A 22,943-nucleotide genomic window follows, 5' to 3' on the forward strand; every position below is an offset into this window, starting at 1 on the left:
AAGAAGGGGTGGCATCCAACATGGAACTTATTGAAGTGGGAGGATTTTAATAATCCAGACAGAGGAAAGAACATGAAGACAAAAACAAAAACAAAAAAACTGGAGGGGAGGGATATAACTAGAGAACATCAAGTAGTCTAATTTAGAATATAGGGTATGATAGTATAGAGGCATCCCCAGAATTTCAGGACAAGGTCATAAAAAGATCACCCTCTGAAATAAAAGACAGTAAATACAGTATTTAATACATTCAAGAAAGTAATTCCATTTAGGACAAGACATATAAATGTGCTACAGATGGAAACTAAATTCAGAACGATGTTCACTCTCGACCAGAGTGTATCTTAAAAATCCAAAATTTAAACAACAAAGCAGCCACTATCAAATGCATAGCCCTAATCTGTATGGTGTAAAGAAAGGAGGAAAAAACTACTAGAATTAGCTCGCCTACTGTACTGTGAGGAGTATATATCCTGAGCAGCCAACAAGAGAACTGTGGCATCTCTGATATTATATTTATCACTCTAAGTTAATATATCAACACTCTGATATTTGCTGAGTTACGTATGAGTTTGTTCTTTAGAACCTGATCATCTATAGAAGAACTATAGAGAACTTTAGAACAATTTATTGGAATGTATTTTTACACCTTCAAAAAGACAAGAGCCAGATTCTGTAATCCAGCAACATAATATCCTGCAAGGCTCTTATTCCCCTGAAATATTTTAAATACAACTGGTAGATGTAGGACAGCAGTGGAAAGCCAATCTATATTGGCTTTGAATGATGCTAAAGAATTTATGCTTTAAGCAAGCACTGGAGAGCTCTTTAAAAAGAAAGAGATCTATTAGCACTGCACATTAAAATGATTTATCTGGACTTGTGTCTATTATGAATTGGAGAAAAACAGGAGATGAGGAAAATGAAATCTTAATGCAAAGCCCAGCTGAGTTACACTAATGCACTGCAGTAAGAGCTGGTAGCAGTGCCACAGTGAGGATTTACATGAGTTATGTCAGGACAGGGCAGAGGTAGCTATTCTCTGTTAAGCGAAAATAATGAGCTATAATACCTACTGGAAGAATAAAAATGGAATACATCAACATTAGTATAATTTTCAAGCTAGCTGATTAAAAAAATGAATCTAGACTGCTCTGGCACAAATGTTGGTAGCTAAGTGAACCAATAGTTTGAAGCTACCTGAATAATAATAAGTGAATAATAAATAATAATATAATAATAGTAAGTAAAAAATAAGAAGTGAACCAATAGTTTGAAACCAATGTTGACAACTTGTAGCACAAACTTTTACTGTAAATAACTGCATTTCTGAAAAACATACTTCAGTGCATATTAACAGTTAAATCTGTGAATTTTGTCAAAACCCCTGGATTTTGTTTTTATTCCATGAGTAAGCTGAGGAAATGAACATGTCAGCAAGAATGGGGGAGTTATAAGATCAAAGAAGCATAGTCCCCAGGAAAACTTAAAGCTTATTGTGGAAAACAGGCCTAATGATCCTTAAAAAAAAAACTGAAACAAAAAGAGAAGATATATTTCATAGCATTTTTTAAACAAACAGCAACAAGTGACAATGGTTTTCACTACTGCATGTCCCAGAGACAAATGAGAAAAGCCTATTTCTGCAACTCTTTCTTCCACAATGAGAGAGCAGAAGACTTACTTGACACATGTGCCACTCCTCCTCTAAATATACTCAGAAGTTCTAGGGTAACATGTGTGAGGTCATAGGGTACCACATATAGAATCAAAGGGCTACTAAGGGCAGGCCCTGTGATCTAGGAGCTGGACAGAACACACTAAAAAGACACAACATAACACAAGGTAGCATATGCCAAATGCCACATGACAAACACAAATAATCAGTACTGTAGAAATGAAGAGTAATTGGCTTCTAAAGTGCCAGGGAAAGCTTCAGAGATAAAGCAGGGCTTGTGCAAGACCACTGGTTATTGAAAAGGAAGACAAGAAAATTCCAAGGTGGGCAGGCAGATCAATCATCCTTCAGAAAATACACATAGAAAAAGATGAGAAGAGCTAAAAATATTAAACTGTATACTGAAAAGTGCCCTACAGATTACTATTACGATTTCCCCCTCGGACAGAGAAATATAAAAGTAACAGACTGTGTTTAGCGCTTACATAATCAAAACGGCTAATCGTTCCTCGAAATGGTCTAAGGCATATATGTGCATGTGCGTGTACATGTGTATAAATCTTCTGTATGTTTACCTACCAGTTTCTCCAGCTGTTTTATTCTTTCCATGAGGCTTATATAGAACATACGAGCATCCTTTTACATGGAAGTGTTCATTAATTTGTCTAAACCATCTGAAAATAACAAGAAGATTTGCTCATGGTAACAGTTCCATAACAAAGATGGCACTATTCCAATTCTAGAGAAATTCAGGCAGAGCCCAAATTGATATACCTACTACAGGTTGGGGCCTGGCAGCTAGATACATGGTTTACTATCAACACACATCTACAACATTATTATTTTACAGAATTAGAAATAAGGTATTGTCTCTAAGTGAGGGGTTCATACCTCATAAGTGTTGTATTTCCAGTGAAAGGGCCAAACCTAATATCTTCAAATGGGGGTTGAAAGCCCAAAATATGTAATGCTTCTTCTTGGGTAATAGGTGGAAGACTACAAAAGAAACATTGCCTTTCATTTTAAAATTCCAACCACATTCAAATATAACCTGTCTCAATATTAATATGTCTGTCTGATTTGCAGTTTTAGTAATATTTTTAATTTTTATTTTATCAAAAGCAATGTGTGCATATATTTTAGCTAAAAGGCTTAAAACAAAATGCAGCAGTTTTTTCTCAATTTATGACAATTTTATCCTTAAAAACCTTCCATTACAGAAATAGCAACACTGAATAACTTGGAGTGTAGAGATACCAATAAATTAACATACTCACTTTCCAGCTCCCATTGTACTATATAAGAAATTCCAACAAGAAATTAATGAGGAGATACCACAAGAAGTCTTATATTGTGGTCGGCTTATGCAGTACCTGGGAAAACAAAAGAGTTTTCTTCACTTGAATTAATACAAAATAGGTATTAAATATATAACACTCATGGCAACTAAGAGTATTAACATAATGAAAATTTTGATCATTTAAACCAATATAAAATCTTTATTCCCTTAAAATAGTTTATATTTATTAAACTCATCATAAGTGCATAAGAACAATAAATCATTAATTTTAATAGAGACAGCTAAGTATGACTACTAATAAAAGTGGATATTATCCAAACCAATGGGAAAAAATAATGGCGTATAAATTTAGACACCAGCTACTAAAATTTCAGTGCATATTCCTAGCTGAGCTGCATGCGTGATTATTTGCAACTTCAGTTCTATGAGGTTTTTATATATTCTGGATATTAAACCCTTATCAGAGATATGATCTACAAATATTTTTAGAGATTACCATCGTCTGAGGTCTAATACTTTCCGCTGTTTGATATCTTCAAGAGGAGACTGTTGAGGCCAATCCCTTTGATGCCTTCCTTTTTTATCTGAAGGCTTTTTCTTGGAAATTTGTTTCTTTACATTGCCTAGAATATAAGAGTAGAAAAAACAAAATGCTTAAGATGAAGTAAACTGCCAGGACAATTATAGTAATTGTGGAACAAAATTTAAAAAGTAACTGCCACTAGTTCTAAAAATGATATTTGTAAACATATTAAAGAAATAAATGTATCTTCAAAAATACTCTCCTACCTTAAAGGGAGAAAACAAAAACATATTTAAACAAGCATGAATGTTATTTCCTATCAGATCTGTATATTCCAATTCCTAAGCTAGTACAAGAATCAATGACAAAATCTTTAATTTAGAAAATCAAATTACCAACAGTAAAATATTTAACTAGAGCACTTTCTAGAAAATGAATCCTTTCTATAAAACAATAAAACCACATTACTGTAACTCTGTTAAAAAGTAAAAACATTAGATCCACTAATGCAATCATGATGTTTAAAAATATCTGCAGGCCTACAGAGCCCACAAAATGGTTTAAAAATGATGCACACATATGTATGTTATTAAAAGCGACTTTAGCATCAGGACCTAGAATAGAAAACAAAGTTTCTTTTCTGTGTATGTGCATGTTCTCTCGCTCTCTCTCCCTCACTTCCTCTCCAATCCCTTTCTCTATCTGTCTCTCTCTCTCCCACCCCCCCTCCCGCAAAAGACACATAAGACAAATACTAGTGGTCACCTATGGGGAGGAGGGAAACTCGGAGCTAGACAAAAGGAAGACAAAAGTAAGATTTAGACTTTGTAGTGTATAATTTTTATGCTTTTGATTTCTGAGCCATGCTAATGGATTAGTCAAAATATTATATAAATTAAAATATTAATAACATCCAAGTCTTATTTCACTAATACCATTAACATTTTAGATAGCTATGCTCAAATACTTTAATAATGTCACACATATAATATTTTAAATGAAATAATCAAATCTGTTATAAAAATTAAATAAAAGCTAATGTTTTATTTTTATGAGTTATTCATAAATTATGAAACATAAATTATATAGACATATTCCCAGAAAACAAACATGGAAAAGGGTCCATTTTATTCATTTAAGATGCTGTACACTGAAATCATTTGGTACCCAAAACCAGCTGGAACTTAGAAACTGTTGTTTTACTGAAATTTCTGTAATTTCTCTAAAATATTATTAAAGCAAACACTATTATATCTAGAAACAAGTCCCACCCCATCCCCTTCTAGTTATTCTAAGTCTTCAGAGAACATGAAATTTCTCACAGAGCTAAACAACCACTGGCAAACAATAACTTGAAAAAATGAGAATCTCATTATGGCAAATTTCCATTAATAATAAATAGAGATCCAGAAAATGGAAAACCTACTTTCTACCATTTCTTGAGATGTCTTCACTGCCCAATAATGCCCTAAGTTTTCCCTAAGAAGTTTTCCCAGTCACTAAGAATTTTAGAGGCTAATGAACATGGCAATCTAACCTCAGCAGTGGTCTGTACCCACACACTTTCCTCTAATGCTTAGCTAAGCCTGTTCTCTGTTCTTCTCTGTTCTGAGCTTACTCCTGTAAGTCCCTGGAGATACATAAGGATATATGTTCCAAATGAACATCCTTCATAACATCTCACACTGCCACACAGAGAACTGGTCCCAAAACAAAACTCCATTCAATTGGAGGAAGAAAGCTCTGTCAAACTGGAAGCTAAGTTTGAGAAGGAAACAAAAGAGTGACACCTGAAGACTCCCCATCTCATCAACTCCAGTAACCTTTGCCCATTGCCCCTAGTCATTGGCAGATTCCTTCTTCTACACCTCACCCTGCCCACAACACACTCACAGAGCCCCAACATCAAATATATATACATACTATATACACACCTCTATTCACCACACTGGCTTTTAGAACCATGGGACTGAGTTCTAAACAATCACAGTTACTAAAAAGAGAGGTGGCGGGACCCCAGGAAGAAGAGAGCCAGATAAGGGGAGATCTAAATTCTGTATATAAATTTGGCCCAAATCTTAGGCTCACACATGCACACAGCAAACCCCAAACAGCACCGCTAAAGCTGAAAGAATTGAACTGAAATTTGAGATGTCCTCAAGAGACAGAGTTGATTGGGTCCAATCAAATTAACTGTGCTAAATAATTTATTTTTTTTTTAAAGCACTGTTTGGAAGAATATACCAGAATCCAAAGTCACAGTAAGATAACATTACCAATATTTAGGATACAATCCAAAATTACTGAACATGTGAGGAAACAGGGGAAAAAAATGTGACACATTCTAAAGAAAAAAGGGCAAATTGTGAGATGACTCAGACTTTAAAATTGGCAGATAAGGACTTTAAAGTGGGGATTATAATTGTGCTTTATGAGATGGATAAAATGCTCTAGTAACGAATGAAAAGATATCAAATCCAAAATAAGAAACAAACACTATTTAAAAAGGTAAATTCTAGAACCAAGATAAACAATATCTGAAATAAACAATTCACTGAATATACTTCACTATCTTAAGATATGTGCTTTAAATATAAAAAGACACAGGTGAAAATAAATGAACAGAAAAATATGTACCCATTGAAAACTAGTCAAAAGAAAGCTAGATTAGCCATAGTACTGATTTCCAACCATTTTCATCTCATGGCAAACATAAACTAATTACTAAAATTTTGCAGGACACCAAAAAACAAATTTTTGCTGATCTGACCAAAAAAGGCCTAATTTTTATTCATTCACACAAGATGGCTATTGTTGTGTTGGCTGTCATCATTTTTTAATTTATCAACCTAAGTGAAAAGAGGTTAGTGCCCCTGACTAAATAGTCAGGTGTGCATGTTTTAAAAATTCTTGTGGCACACCAGTGTGCCATGGAGCACCGGCTGAAAATCACTGAGCTATATAAACATCAAACAAAGTACTTTCAGAACAAGAAATATTGCCAGGAATAATGAGGAATATTTCATAATGATAAAAAGGTCAATTCATCAAGAAGAAATAAAAATCATAAATGTGTAAGTATCTACTTAATAACAGCTTCAGATTACATGATAACAAAAATCAACAGAATTAAATGGAGAAAAGGCAACTCCACAATCATAGTTGGAGATTTTTAATACTCCATTTTCAGCAATTGATAGAACAAGGCTAAAATTAAGTAGAGACATGGAACATGTGAGTAATACTTTCAAAAGCACTGACCTAATAAATATTTGTAGAACACTACACCCAACAACTACAGAATGCACCTTCTTTTCAAGTGCACATGTGCTTTCACTAACATAGATCATATGCTGAGTTATAAAACAAGTCTCGGTAAATTTAAAAAGACTGAGATCATATGTCCTCTGTCCACAATGGAACTGAATTAGAAATCAATATTTAGGGGAAAAAACAAATTATCTAGAAATTACAAAGCATACTTCTAAATAGTGCATGTATGAAAGAAGAAATCACAAGGAAAATTAGAAAACACTTCAAATTAAATGATAGTAAAAATAAAGTACATCAAAATTTGTGGACTATAGCTAAAACAGGACTTAGAGAGCAATTTAGAACATTAAGTGTTTATAGCAGAAATGTCTTGAGTCAAGAAGTCAGAGAATGAAGAACAAAGTAAACTGAAAGGAAGAAAAGTAGGGGGAAAATAATGAGCAGAAATCAGTGAAATAGAAAACAAACAGTTGAGAAAATTAACAAAGCTAAAAGCTGGTTGCTTGAAAAGATAAACAAAACCTATAAACCCCTAGCAAGAAAAAAATAAAAGACAAGTTCAGGAACGAAAGAACAGTTATTACAAAAGACCATATAGATTTGAAAAGAATAAAGGGACTATTAGAAACAACTTTATGCCAACGGTCTTAACCACTTAGACAAAATGGACAAAATAAAATTTGACAGCATGGAAATTAAGACAACATAATCAAAGTCAGAGATTTTGAATACCCCTCAACAAACACTTCCCAAGGAGAAAACACTTCCCAACTTGACTTAGGAAACCTGCACTGCCCTAATTCCAACACCTGAAAAAGACATTAAAAAAACTGTAGCCCAGCCCAGCCGGACGTGGCTCAGCGGTGAGCATCGACCTAGGATCCAGGCGATCAGGGTTCGATTCCTGGTCAGGGCACATGCCCGGGTTGCGGGCTCGATCAATGACTCTCTCATCATTGATGTTTCTATCTCTCTCTCCCTCTCCTTTCTTCTCTCTGAGATCAATAAAGATTTTTTTTTAATTACTTAAAAAACAAAAACAAATTGTAGCCCAGTCACTCAGAAATATAGACAAAGTGAAATCCCCTGACACCCTGAAAATTACAAATTTACAGAACATTCCATGAAACAAGTTGATTTTGCAAAAGAATGGGTAGAGTTGGTGGGTTTACAAAATGATCAGAGAAGCTTAGAAGTAAAATACAAACCCTACTTCTACTATGACTTCCTAGCTATGCAAATTTGGGCAGGCGACTTACCCCCTCCATGCCTCAATTTCTTCACCAATGAAAAGGGGATAAAAGTACCTACCTCATAAAATTCCTGTGTTACTGTGAGTAAAACAAAAATTAAAATTACAAAAAGAGGGGAAAGCATTGGTATTTGCTAGAGGACCACCATATCGCAATTGTGAGGGCTGTGCACTGCACCCGAAGTGAGCTCCCTCGGTGATCAGCACCCAAATTGGGCAGTCTGACAACCTACTCAGTGTTACCCTAGAGACCTTGCAGGGTACTCAAAAAATTGCAGCAACAACAAAAGTCTCAATGTTATGTGGCAGAAAAGAAAACCAGATATTTAATTGGGAAATAGAAATTCATTTCCCTGCACAACTATAACATGGTAGTATGTTGCTCTAACCGCCTCATTAACCATTTTCTAAGTCACCATGTATCTATCTGTAATACCTGTATTCTACAGCATCCTAGATTTTTCTACGCTCTCAAACTGCAATGGTAATGTTTGAAGTTTCCAATAGCAACACATTAATGAACCAAATGTTCCATGTCCAAGGTTATCTTTAAATTAAAATGATACATTGTTTTCTTACTATTTTCACATGTGAACGTCATGGCTCCTTCCTTACCTGATTTGTGTTTCACATTTGTGGTCACCCCATCAAATTCAGATTTATCAATTTCCCATGCGAGAGGTAGTTTGCCCAGGCTACTGGATAAGTTTTCTAAGCTATTTTCCTCATTGTAGATGATTTCGGATGTACTAGCTGGGATGCCAATGTATCTTGATGATTTATTTCCAGCAGATAAAGAGGTACTATCGGGGAGGCAAGAAGAGCGGGATGGATTTGAAGTTTTATAGATTGAGGTTGCCTGGTTGAGAAAGGCATAGTCTGAACAGATGGCATAAATTTTCTCCCGAGTATGGGTCACTGGACAGCTCCACGGATAATGACCATCTCCTTTGGGAGTCAAGGGTGCTCCTGAGGTATGTGTGCAAAAAGACTGTACAGCATCTTGTAGGTTCTCTTCAGGAGACCTTCTCTCGGATTTGTGCTCACCATTTCCAGAATCATTTGCCCTTTCTGCTTCTGCAACGTTAGGCATTGAATGCAACTATAAAAGTTCTATTAGGAGGAGGAAGGTGCAACTCTTTCTGTTTCTTGAAAAATTGTGACAATTGTTTACACCATTCTACAAAAACTTGAGAGCTGCAAAATGGGCCCCTAAGAAAAGAGGGAGGAGAGAGATCAACAATCCACCAGACACTACAAAGAACCCTAAAAACTGTACCAAGTGTCATATGCCTTCATTCAATAAGTATTTATTTTTAAAGTTATGATCACTGACCATTTGTCCTAATAAAAAATTATTTTAAAACAATGCATTAGAGTAAAAAAAGACAAATAGCCCAATTAAAATAGGCAAAGTATCTGAATACTCACTTCTCCAAAGATGATACAGAAATGGTCAATAAGCCCATGAAAATTAAGCACATCATTAGCCATCACAGAAATGCAAATCAAAACCACAATGAGATACCACCTGACACCCACCAGTATGACTATAATAAAAAAGATAATAATAAAGATTGTTAAGGATGTGGAGAAACTAGAACTCACATACACTGATAATGGAAGTGCAAAATGGTCAGTCACTTTGGAAAACAGTTTCTGAAACATTTAGAGTTACCAAGTGATCCAGCAAAGTCACTCCTAGGTATACATCCAAGAGAAGTGAGAACGTATGTCTACACAAATGTTCATAGCAGCATTATTCATGATAGCCAAAAAGTGGAAACAATCCAGACATTCATCAACTAGTGAATGAATAAATAACGTGGTATTATCCATACTATGGAATATTAGGCAATAAAACTAAATGAGGTACTGAACCGTGCTACAACATGGATGCACCTTGAAAGCGTTGTGCTAAGTGAATAAAGCCAGTCACAAAGGACTTGATAGTGTTATAACTCCATTTAGATGAAGTGTCCAGAATATGCAAATCCATTCCATAGAGACAGAAAGTAGAGTAGTGGTTACTGAGGACGGGAGGGTAAAAGGAGGTTGGGGGTAACGGGTTTCTTTTTGAAGTAATAAAAATATCCTATAATTGGCTGTGGTGATGAATGCACAACACTGTGAATATACTAAAAGTCATGTAATTGTACAATTTAAAAAGGCTAAATTGGATGCTGTCTGAATTGTATCTCAATAAAGCTGTATAGAAAAACAAGATATTAGCAACGTTATTTAAAAAGCATATAGGCACAAAGGATACATGAAGGCTAATAAGCACAGATGTAAATCAACAGAAACTACAGAATAAAAAGTTTAAGCAGTCTTGATTTTTTATTTCATTTTTTAGCTCCTACTACTTTCCTTTAGCATTTTTTTTATTGAATGTATTAGGGTAACATGGGTCAATAAAATTATATAGATTTTAGGTGTACAATTCTATGATACATCATCTGTATACTGTATTGTGTGTTCACCATCCCAAGTCTCCTTCCAACAGTATTTACCCCCTTTTACCCTCTTCTACCTCCCCTCACCCCACTTTCCCTCTGGTAATCACCATACTGTTGTCTGTGTCTGAGTTTTATTTTTTGCTTAATTCCTTCACCTTTTTCACCCATTTCCCCCTCCCCCTGTGAGGGCAGGCAGTCTGTTCGGTGTATCTATGAATCTGTTTCTTTCTTAGTTTATTTTGTTCATTTGATTCCACATATAAATGGAATCATATAGCACTTGTCCTTCTCTAATTGGCTTCTCTCACTTAATACTCTCCAGGGGCATCCATGCTGTCACAAAAGGTAACCTTTCCTTTTTTAAGACCAAGTAGTATTCCATTGTGTAAAAGTCCCACAGCTTTTTCATCCACTCATCTCCTGATGGGCACTTGGGCTGCTTCCAGATCTTGGCCATTGTGAATAACACTGCAGTAAACATAGGGGTGCATACATTCTTTCAAATAAGAGTTTTGGGTTTCTTCGCATATATTCCCAGAAGTGGAACTGCTGGGTCAAAAGGCAGTTCCATTTTTAATTTTTGGAGGTAACTCCATACTGTTTTCCACAGTGGCTGCACCAATCCGCAATCCCACCAACAGTGCACGAGGGTTTCCTTTGCTCTGCATCAACACTTGCTGTTCATTGATTTGTTGAGGACAGCCATTCTGACAGATGTGAGGTGATATCTCATTGTGGTTTTAATTTCCATTTCTCTGATGATTAATGACATTGAGCATCTTTTCATATGCTACTGGCCATCTGTATGTCCTCTTTGGAAAAGTGTCTATTCAGGTCCTTTGCCTACATTTTAATTGGGTTGTTTGGTCTTAATGGTGTTGAGTTTTATAAGTTCTTTACAAATTTTGGATATTAAGCCCTTACCAGATGTATCGTTGGCAAATATGTTCTCCCATTCAGTGGGTTGTCTTTTCATTTCGTTGACAGTTTCCTTTGCTGTGCAAAACCTTTCGTTGACATATTCCCATTTATTTATTTTTTCCTTTGTTTCCCTTGCTCGAGAAGATGTATCAGAAAAAATATTGCTATGAGAAATGTGCAATATTTTCCTACCTATGTTGTCTTCTAGGATTTTGATGGTTTCAAGTCTAACATTTAAGTCTTTATTCCATTTTTATTTTATTCTTGTGTATGGTGTAAGAAAGGTGGTCTAGTTTCACTTTTTTGCACATATCTGTCCAATTTTCCCAACACCACTTATTAAATAGACTATCTTTACCTCATTGGTTGTTTCTTTTACCCTGTTGTCAAATATTAATTGTCATAAAGGTGTGGGTTTATTTCTGGGCTCTCTATTCTATTTCATTGATCTATATGTATGTTTTTATGCCAGTAACATACTGTTTTGACTACTATGGCTTTGCAGTATAGTTTAATATCAGGTAGCATGATTCTTCCAACTTTGTTCTTTCTCATGATTGCTGTTGCCATCGGGGGTCTTTTGTGGTTCCATACAAATTTTTGTTCTATTTCTGTGCAAGATAGCATTAGTATCTTGATAGGAATTGCATTGAATCTATAGATTGCTTTGAGTAGTAAGAGCATTTTAATGATGTTAATTCTTCCTATCCACAAACATGGTATATGCTTCCAATTATTTATATCTTCTTCAATTTCTATTTCAGTGTCTTACAATTTTCCAAGTACAGGTCTTCTAAATCCTTGGTTAAATTGATTCCTAGATTGTTGTTTTTTATGCAGTTGCAACTGGGACTGTTTTATTAGTTTCCCTTTCTTATAGTTCAGTATTGGTATATAAAAATGCAGCTGATTCCTGGATATTTATTTTTGTATCCTGCTACTTTAATGAATTCATTTATGGGTTTTAGTAGATTTTTTGCAGGGGAATCTTTACGGTTGTCTATATACAGTATCATGTCATCAGCAAATAATGACAGTTGTACTTTTTCCTCTCCAATTTATATGCCTTTTATTTCTTCTCATTGTCTGATTGCCGTGGCTAGGGTATCAAGTACTATGATGAATAAGAGTGGTAAAAGTAGACATCCCTGTCTTGTTCCTGATCTTAACGGAAACACAGGTTTTGCCCATTGCATATGACGTTAGCTGTGGGTTTGTGATATATGGCCTTTGTCACATATGGCCTTTGTTATGTTGAGGTATGTTCCCTCTATTATCACTTTGCTGAGAGTTTTTATCATAAATGGGTGACGGATTTTATCAAATGCTTTTTCTGCATCTATTGATTTAATCATGTAATTTTTACCTTCATTTTGCTTATGTGGTACATCACATTTATTGATTTCTGGATATTGTACCAACTTTGCATCTCTGGAATAAATCTCTCTTTTTCATGGTACATCATCTTTTTAGTGTATTGTTGGATTTGTTTTGATAATGTTTTGTTGAGGATTTTAGCATCTTTGTTCATCAGAGACACTGGTCTATAATTTTCTTTCTGTATAGTGTCTTCATGTGGGTTTCAAATTAGCATAATGCTGGTCTCACAAATAGCTTGGGAGTCTTCCCTCCTCTTAAATTTTCTGGAAAGTTTGACGATAGGAGTTAGCTCGTCTTTGAAGCTTTGGTAAAATTCACCTGTAAAGCCATCCGGTACAGGAGTTTTGTTTGTTGGGAGTTTACTTTATTACTGCTTATTTTTGTTAGTTGTAATCTATTTAGATTTTTATGTTTTTCCATTTTTATGTTTTTCCGATTTAGTTTTGGAAGATTGTGTGTTTCTAGGAATTTATCCATTTCATCCAGATTGTCTAACTTCTTGGCGTATAGTTGTTCATAATATTTCTTTACAATCCTCTGTATTTCTGTGGTGTCAGTTGTTATTTCTCCATCTTTAATTCTGATTTGTGTTCTTTTTTTTTTTTTTTTTTTGATGAATCTGGTTAAAGGTTTGTCAATCTTGTTTCATCTTTTCAAAAAAAAAATCTCTTGGTTTTATTGACCTTTTATATTGTCTTTTTAGATTCTATTTTATTTCTGCCATAATCATTATTATTTCCTTTCTTCTTGCTTTAGGTTTTGTTATCCTTTTTTTAGTAACTTTAAGTGTAATGTTAGATGGATTATTCGAGATTTTTCTTGTTTCTTTAGGTAGGCCTGAGGCTAAGAATTTCCCTCATGGGACTGCTTTTGCTTCATCCCATATATTTGGGGTGGTTGTGATCTCATTTTCACTTGTTTCAAATATCTTTTTATTTCTTCCTTGATCTCATTGGTAACTCATTCATTGTTTACTAACATGTTATTTAGCTTCCACGTTTTTATGTTTTTCCATTTTTTTCTTGTGATTGATTTCTAGTTTCATACCATTGTGTTTAGAGAAGATGCATGATATGATTTCAATCTTCTTCAATTTGCGTTGTTTTGTGGCCTAATATGTGGTCTATCCTAGAAAATTCCCATGTGCACTTGAAAACAATGTATATTTTGTTGCTTTGGGGTGAACTGCTCTGAAGATATTCATTAAATCCATCTGACATACTGTGTCATTTAAGGCTTCTGTTTCCTTGTTGATATTCTCTGTCTGGAAGATCCATCCACTGATGTCAATGGAGTGTTAAAAATCCCCTACTATGACCATATTACTGTCGATCTCTCCCTTTATGTCCATCAAGATTTGCTTTATATATTTAGGTGCTCCTATGTTGGGTCCATACATGTTTATAAAGGTTACATCCTCTTGTAGGATTGCTCCCCTTATTATTAAGTAGTGTCCTTCTTTGTCTCATACTATAGCCTTGTTTTAATGTCTATTTTGTCTGAAATAAGTATTGCTACCCCAGCTTTTTTTTCCTTTCCATTTGCATGAAATATCTTTGTCCATCACTTTAAGTCTGTATGTACATTTCGTTCTGAGGTGGGTCCCTTGTACACAGCATGATATATTGGTCTTGTTATCTTATCCATTCAGCTACCCTATGTCTTTTGATTGAGCATTTAAGCCTTTAACATTTAAAGTGATTATTGATAGGTAAGTATTTAATGCCATTTTGTTCTCCTATGTTGCTCTGTTTCTCGTTTTCCTTTCTTCTTTTTCCTTCTTCTTCTTTCTTCTTCCTCCTCTCCCTCTTCTTCTTTAAGTAAGCTCTTTAATATTTATTGTAATATTGGCTGGTGGTAACAAGCTCCTTTAGCTTTTATGTTGTCTGACAAGCTCTTTATTTCTCCTTCAATTTTATATGATAGCCTTGCTGTGTAAAGTAGTCTTGGTTATAGATCCTTGCTTTTCATCACTTTGAATATTTCATGCCAATCCCTTCTGGCCTGAAATGTTTCTGTTGAGAAATCAGTTCTCAGTCTTATAGGAGCTCTCTTAGAGGTAACTGTCTTTCTCTTGATACTTTTAAGATTCTCTTTGTCTTTAACCTTTGCCATTTTAATTATGATGTGTCTTGGTGTGAGCTTCTTTGGGTTTATCTTGTTTGTGACTCCGTGAGCTTCCTGTATTTGTGTGTATTTTTCCTTCACCAGGCCAGGAAAATTTTTGGTCAAAATTTTTCAAATAGGTTCTCAATTCCTTGCTCTCTCTTCTCATTCTGGTACCCCTATGATGTGAATGTTATTGCACTTCTAGTTGTCTCAAAGGTCCCTTAAACTATCCTCATTTTTTCAAATTCTTTTTCCTTTTTGTTGCTATGATTGGTTGTTTTTTTCCACCTTGCCTTCCAAATCGCTGATTTGATCCTCTGGTTCATCTAACCTACATTTTATTCCTTCCAGTGTATTTTTTATGTCAGATATGTTATTATTCATTCCCAACTGGTTCATTATGGTTTTTATGCCCTTTTCCATGCTGCTGCAGTTCTGTTTCTTTAGCATCCTTATAACCATTTTTTACCTCTATATCTGATAAATTGTTTGTCTCCATTTTATTTAGCTATTTTTGTGGAGATTTCTCCTATTCTTTCATTTGAGGAATGTTTGTCTCCCCATGTTGGTTGCCTCTTTGTGTTTGTTTCCATGTATTAGGTAGATCTGTTACGACTCTCAGTTATGGTAGGGTGGCCTTACGTAATAGCTGTCCTCTGGGACCCAAGGGCATAACATCCTTGATCACTTGAGCTGGGTGATCCATGCATATCCCTTATGTGTGTTATGTGGGCCCTCCTGTTGTAATTGGGTCTTGGCTTCTATTGGCCTGTTCATGTGTTGGGTCAGTCCTCAAGCTGGCTGAATGTGAGAATTAACCTATACCTCAATGTACAAGCTGCTTTGTAGGTGTTGACCATGCAAAGTGGAATTCCCCTGAGCAGGATCTGGTGCCTACTGAGATCTCCCTTTGGATATGCCAATTATGAACCTAACTGTATCCTGCTCTGACGTTGTCTAAAGCTGATCACTAGGCATGTCGTTTCTTTGGCCTCTTCGGAAGGACTGTGGTGCATGCCAATGTCAGATGCTGCCTATGACTAGCCCTTGGCAACCTGTTTGGAGTTAGAAAGTGAGGCACAGTTTGTGGCTGATTCTTCTGGTCCTGGGTGTGAGCAGGAATGACCAAGCTGCACTGCAAGGACATCTTCTACCAGCACAGGGGCCAGTGGCAGGTCAGCAAAAGTCCCAAGGCACCCCAAGATATGCCTCTGCCTGCCTCCGCCTACTGCTGCCTGTTAAGCTCAGTCAATGAACGAGCCTCTGGCCATATTCGAGTTGCGTGAGGTAGGTTCTCAGTGAGTCACCAGGTAAGGGGAGTGGTGTTCACCTGATCGATACAAGTTCAGTTTCAGTGCCAGTGCTGGGTCTGAGGCCATTAGTAAATGATCCAGAGCATACCAAGTCTAACTGCCACCCACTGGGTGCTCACACACCTTTGTGGTGGGGCAGGGTCTCCGGGAGCTGTCAGGGTGAGGCAGCAAAATTTACCAGGCCCAAATAGACCACAATTTGACTGTATGAAGGGAAGGCTCTCCATTGTTCAGGTATATGAGGGGAAAATGACCCCTGTCCTAGAACCACACAACTCAGTCTATTCCAGGTTATGCTAAGAGCCCAATCTCAACAGGATGTGGCTGCCAGAAGTCAAAAGGATGTAGCTAGCAGGTCTCCCGTGAAGAGGAGGCACTAGTCAGGTTCACAGGAAAGTAGAGGGAATGGCCCCTGCCACAAAGCCACACAACTCAGTCACTGATACCCCCTGAGTCTGATAAAAGCTCTACACTCCAGCCTTGGCAGCTGACTCCTCAGCAGGGAAAAGCTCTGCAGAGTGGTGCTACACAGAGTCCAGAGGGTGGAACAATTGCTTTCCCCCAAGCTGATGGTGTACGCAAGGGAGTACTCCACCGAAGAAAGATGGTATCTGTGATGTGGGAGAGTGATTCAACACAGGTATCCTGGTGGCTGTCCTTTTAGCTCTCTCTCCAGAGCCACAAACCTCAGTCTCTCCTCATGCAACTCTAGTTTGCTCAGCCCTCCCTCTGTGGAAGCCCAGGCGAGTGGCTGCAAAAGAGATATTGTGCATTGGCCCTTGACAAGGGCTCCTGTGTCTCTTGCAGACTCCCATCTTTCCCTGGCAGACAGAATCCCTGCTGATTTTCACAGCCAGATGTTATGTGGGCGCCTCTTCCCAGCTCTGGTGCTCTGGGCTAGGGAGCCCAGCTTGGGGTTGAGACCCATGCTCCTTAGGGGGAACCTTTGCAGCTGAGATATTCCTCCAGAATCTCAGCTGTCACTCGCTGGTGTGGGGCCAGCCCTTTTTGCATCTCTGTCCTTCCTACGAATCTCTGGCTTCTGTAAATCCTTGTTTATAAAACTTCTCTTCAGCTAGTCTTCAGTTGGTTATTCAGGTTGATTGCTTTATATTTCAGTTTTAATTCCAGTCTGGTCCTGGGAGGAAGTTAACATAACATCCACCTACTCTGGCACTATCTTGGATCTCCCCAGAATTTAAATTTTTTAAGTATCTGTCATCTGACAAAAAAACAGGATCCAATCCAGGTAGTCACCAACTTCTGATCAATCTCAGCAAAAACTAAAATCCAATTCTAAACTGATTCCTTTAGGGGGAAAAAGAGAGAAAAATTTAAAAAGCAACTGAGAGCATCGAGGAAGATGCAGATTTATATCAAACGAAAACCTGGACGAATGAAACCGTTACAGGTGGTGCAGGAGGCAACTTGATGCAGGTGCCAGAGCTGAGCAAGCCCGCTTTGCAGGGCTTTAGCAATGGAGTAGCATTCAAGAGATTCAACCCACCTGGGTGACCAATTTGACATTGACTTGTTAAAAATCTCTGCCCATCTGCTTACTTAAAAAATTAGAAATGAGAATAACTTTTACAGATTACAGGAAACTAACTATATAAAATCCATCATACAAATACTGAATAACAAAACCTATGACTAAGATGATAAGAAATAACAGATTATTACCCTGAGTCTGTGGGGAGAAAATAATGAAGGTACTGCATGTCCTTCATGTAATTTAAGGAAACAGACCTCCATAAAAGATTCCATTTTCTTTATTTTTAAAGAATGTTTAAATGCCCTCTACTCAAACTTTCATGTAACTTGTCCAGAGTTTATAGTTATTTATAGGGGGGGTCTGTTTTGCAGGAGCTTCACCAACAAAGATGGAACCTCTGGTGGCTTCAAAACTTCCTTGTGTTTGTTTGTTTGTTTGTTTAGTTAAGAAATCCTAGGAGCAGGTATAGTGAATCCCAAGGTAGGAATCTGTTATGCCTTCTCCGTCTTCCTCATTTCCTGACATGATGGTGACAGTGGAGGGAGATGCAAGAGAAGTGGAGTACATGAAACCTAACTGCTTTTCTGAGGAGTTGGTTTCTCTGATTTTAAGCAGATGTCCTAGAATAGCCTTTTCTATTTTTTTATGTTATCCTTATGTCTTTCTCTAAAAGCCATAGTATGGATAGGGCAGTAAGGAGCTAGGAAAATTCCAAGGCAAGTGGAATAGGGAAACTGAGACAGGAAAGTTAAAACAAGGCCAAAGGGTGTGGGCAATTTGCAGCCACCTTGTAAATAACAAGCTATTTTCCCCCCCAGCCAAGGGCACTGGAGAGCAAATGGTTAAAAACCTAAAAACCTCCCTAACAAGAGAATGCAAGAATGGATGTGGGGAAGCAGAAAGGTAAAAAGGGGCAATTTTACTCCCTAAGCAGAAAAGCCAGCAGTCTCAAGGCTTGGCAAGCTACAATTGCCAGGTGCTTCTCATGAACTCTGGGAAGGCCACAACAAAGTAAAAGAAAGCTTGAGAATTAATCTGTACCAAAATATTCAGCAAAGGAATTTTGAGACCTATAGACCAGAGGATATATAACACCTTGGAACCCCACCCAACTCGCTATTCAGATTAGCTGAGAGCCCATCTGTGCTGCTTCATAAGCCAGATATATAGATTTGCTTGCCTTGCTTCTTTAATAAAGGTGCATGCTTTAATTGCTTTAATAAAATTGACTTAATCACAACGCAATCAAGGTCTCTCATATAAACTCATTTATAGGAGCAGACAAGGGTCGAGGTTGGGGACAACCCTCTCCCACTGACTCAGGGCACTATCTGGTAACACCTCTCTGGTGTTGGTGACACAGAGAGGTATTATTTGTAGCATTGGGGTTGTGTGGGTGGGTTGTTGTAGGATGAGGCATGAAAGAAAACAGCAAATGGTCATGGTAAAGGGCAATTAGCAAAGGGTACAGAAGTTAGTCTGGTGGGGAAAACAGAAGTGTTCTAGGTGCTGCTCTTGCTATCTCTACATCTCAAGCTTAGCTTCTACTTTGCCAGAGCTTCCTTCCTTAGGCTGAATGGAATTTTACCTGTGGGACCAGCTCCTTGTGTGGAGATTTTATGAAAGATGCTGATTTGGAACCTATATATAAGAATGTCCTTATCAAAAACAAATGCAAAGGGAAATTAATGCATTCACACACAAAAGGGGCCAAGCTTCCAAAGCTAAAGATAAGAAAGAACAAAGCAACTGACTAATAAAAAATTTAAGTCTGGTTTTGTTGTTTGGGTTTGATTGCTTTTAAATGATGGTCAATGATTAAAAAAAAAAAAAAAAAAATGACACCTTTGGTTGCACTTTTACCATAATAAAATAAAAAGCAAAAATCAAATATAAAAGAGTATTTTATATTTATTGTCAATAAAAGCCAAGAGTAAATTTAGAGTGGTTTGCAAACTTTCTCATTGAAACACAATGTATGGAAATTTGCTTTGAAAGACTGTAATATTTATAAATTTTACCACATAGTAAAACAAATTACAGAAAAATATTGCAAAGTGCCAAAAGATATTACAGAGAAAGTAAAAATTATCCAAATCCCATGACCCAAACATTGCTATAGCGCTATTTTTTTCCCTTATCTATCTGATCCTGTGTTTTCTCCCCACTTCAATGAGATCTCCATGAGGCCAAGGGTGCTAGTATTATTGTGTCCTCAGGCATTCTTACAAGTGAACTAAGCACAAATTATTACTGGTAACAGAGACATTAGAGATGCCAATAATTGTATTCTATTGTAATTATAGCCTCAGGAGGTAGTGAGGGACAGAGAGGCAGTTTGTCCCTCCAATACATAGCCCGCAGCTCTCAGTTTTCTCATACCTTGTATCTGCTTTTGTCATTTTTATAAACCATTCTCAATTCCATTCCCACTCCTAGCCCCCACCCCCACCCTGAGCTGGTATTTCTAATATGACCTGTGCACAGGTATTAGAAAGTAAAGCATGTAGCATCTAACTCCTTTGGCTAAAACCTTCTGCTGTTAGGAACAAAAGCCAGCCCCTAATCTGGACCCATCTCATCCACCCTCTCCCGCTTCTCTCCCTGCTGCCTCCACACTGACCAACTTTCCGTTCTCTAAGTGCTGTTTATTCCTACTCACCCTCCTTTAGTTAATTTCCATATATCCTTCAGATACCTTCAAATGTCACTTTGGGGGTGGGGAGTGCTTTCTTTGCTCCTCAAAATGGACAAGGTCACCCTGTATATGCTACATGCTCAGCTCCTTTCTTTCATAGGTTTGAACCAGGGTGCCATTTTACATTTATACCCCGGTGTGTTTGTGTGACGAGTGTCTGCCTCTTGCAAGTCTGGTTTTCCTGACGATTGTATTCCCAAGGCCCAGCATTTGTCGAAGTATCATCTACAAATACTTATTTTTAAATCCCAGTGTCAGGCATTATTGTAAATCCCAGCTAAAGAGCCTAGAAGCCCAGGAGGGCTTACCCAGGAGTGGCCTTAGGAATCAAGAACTGGGGTATTAGCCAAAGGGCCTCCTCTTCTTCTCCCTACTTCTCAGCTGTGAAAACTGAAGTTCCCCAATGCAGGTAACTGAGACGATGCTATATTAAGATTTACTAATAAAAATGACTGCAGGATGTAATGCTCAAATTAATGATTTATTTATAAGATCATGGCACAAGCAACGAAAGTACTGTTTACTTGTGCGCAAAAAAAATTTCGTAAAATGGCCAGCTCTAAACGCACCGCTAGAGTAACGACTTGAACTGTTTTGCAAACTAACCCTTCCATTTGTGAGAATACTCACTGCCTAGGTCACATTCTTCTCCGGTTACATTTTAAATCGGCATTTTTAAGGAACATGTTTGCTTAGAGAACTAAACATCTTAAATCTCTTCAGAAAAGCTTTCCACACATGACGACTCTTATGATCTATATTCTGTGAGCAAGGCCACTGAGACACAGAGGCAGGTGAGTGACTTACAAAGGGCGCACTGCCGGAGGCCAAACCAGACGCACGCAGCCCCCGCGTCTCGTCTGGGTCCCCGCCCCCGCCCCCGCCGCGCTCCACCCCGACCCCTCCCCGGGCCCCCCAGGCCTCGCTCCCTCAGTCAGACCTGAACCACTCGCCTGCGGAGGTGCCAGCCTACGATGGAAACCCGGCGTCTTCCCGCGCACCGGCCCTGGGGAGGCGAGCGGCGTCCCCACCGACCTCCTCTGCGCAGCTAGCGGCGCGCGGCGCTCGGAGGCCTCGGGGTGGGGGAGGCGCTCGCGCAGGCCGGGGCCGGGCGCCCAGCGGCTTGGCGCGTGGGCGGCGCCGGCCCAGAGGGAAAGGCGCGGTGCGCCCCCGGCGCCGGCCACTCCAGCAGTCTCCCCGACCCCCGCGCATTCCCAATGGCCCGAGTCCGCTGGCGTCGCCGCAGCCGGGCCTCCTGGCCCCTCCTCCCGCCCTCGGTCCCCGCCGGAAGCCGGAGTTTGCCGCCGGGGGGAGTGGGCAGAGGCTTGCGGGGTGACCTCCTCTTACCCGCCCCAGGACGCTCCGGATGCTCTCGGCACCTTGGCTGGTGGGACTGGGCAGTTGTCCCCAGGCGAAGAGAGCCCCCCGATTCGGGCTTTGGAATGCGCGAGTTGATATCATTACTAATGAGAAGTGCAAAAAAGAAAACAGAAAAGGAAACCCCCGCACAGGCCCGCTTTGTCCCGCGGAGCCCCTAGGCCCGTCTGAGTTTTCGGGGCAGCAGGCAAGGTCGAGAGGAGGGAGGAAGAGGAGGAGGCTCTGGGTCCGAATCCAGAGCTGACCGTGACTCCTGGAAAGCACATTGGCCGCGGGGGGCGCGCAGGGGCGAGGGGGTGGCCGCCGCGCACTCCAGACAGGGGTCCTGCACAGCGTAGCTGGGAGGAAGGCGGGCTCCTGGAGTTAGCCGCCGGCGTACGAGGGGGCAACTCCAAATTTGGCTTTGTTCCCGAGAGGACTGGTTCCTTGCCTCCCTCGCGCTTCCCTTCACCCTACTGCCCAGCTCGTCACCCCTTTTCCCCAGGAGAACGCGCACCGACGCAGTGACCTCCACCCGGACGGCCGCGGGCTCGGGAGGGTGGGTGGTCCCCGAGGGCCCCGGCGGCGCTGGCGGCGCCTAGAAAAGGCGGGCTTCGCCAGGCCCGGCCCGCGGCGCCCGGGCGCGTGGCACGAGACCCGGCGCGCAGGGCGCACAGCCGCCGACCGCCCCTTCGGTTCTGCCCACAGCCCCCGGTACCTTTAGCCTGTCCGGTGGGGTCGGGTCGCTGCGGCCGCGGCGAAACCCCGCTACTGACCCGGATCACAGCTTCCAGCGCGCAGCCTGCGACGCTCCCCGGGTTTCCCTGAGGCTGGTGTCTCGCGTCCCATCAGAAAGTACGGGGACTGCGCCCTGGATGGCTGTGCCCGGAGTCCAGTCGTCATATCACTGACACCTTCCTTTCATCGTGTTTTATGCCTGACCTCTGCACGTGCGGAGGATATGGTGACAAGTTAAAGAAAAAAACGCTTAGCTGTGCCTCCAGGCCCACGTGCCCTCCTAATGGACACCTAGTATTTATCTGTTCCCTGAAAGCCGAGACCGCAAAGTAAATAAATGAGCGAGCGATGGTAAAACCCGGCAGGATTTCCGCTAGTCCTGCGGCGAACTACATGTCCCAGGAAGCCGCGGTGCCGGGACGCGTGTCCACTGCGCCATCCACTTACA

General features: G+C 39.4%; 1 protein-coding gene across 7 annotated transcripts in view; it reads right to left on the reverse strand.

Moving 5' to 3' along the window:
- The window catches only part of BIVM (basic, immunoglobulin-like variable motif containing), a 30,849-nt gene extending 8,001 nt beyond the window's left edge, over positions 1–22,848 (reverse strand). The window contains exons 1-6 of one of the 7 annotated variants that reach the window (XM_087814242.1): positions 22,476–22,595; positions 8,642–9,238; positions 3,475–3,601; positions 2,956–3,051; positions 2,570–2,674; positions 2,258–2,352 (exon numbers count right to left, since the gene is read on the reverse strand). In XM_087814242.1, coding sequence (XP_087670368.1) covers positions 2,258–2,352; positions 2,570–2,674; positions 2,956–3,051; positions 3,475–3,601; positions 8,642–9,119 — 901 coding nt within the window. In that variant the 5' untranslated portion in view covers positions 9,120–9,238; positions 22,476–22,595. Of the gene's footprint in view, positions 1–2,257; positions 2,353–2,569; positions 2,675–2,955; positions 3,052–3,474; positions 3,602–8,641; positions 10,556–21,341; positions 21,430–22,475 lie in introns of those variants that run through there. The other 6 variants (XM_016203854.2, XM_087814243.1, XM_087814246.1 and 3 more) reach the window with 6 other exon arrangements.
- Positions 22,849–22,943: the final 95 nt, after the last annotated feature.

Source organism: Miniopterus natalensis, chromosome 2, assembly GCF_054644295.1.
Source record: "Miniopterus natalensis isolate mMinNat1 chromosome 2, mMinNat1.hap1, whole genome shotgun sequence".
Classification (NCBI taxonomy): Eukaryota; Metazoa; Chordata; class Mammalia; order Chiroptera; family Miniopteridae; genus Miniopterus; species Miniopterus natalensis.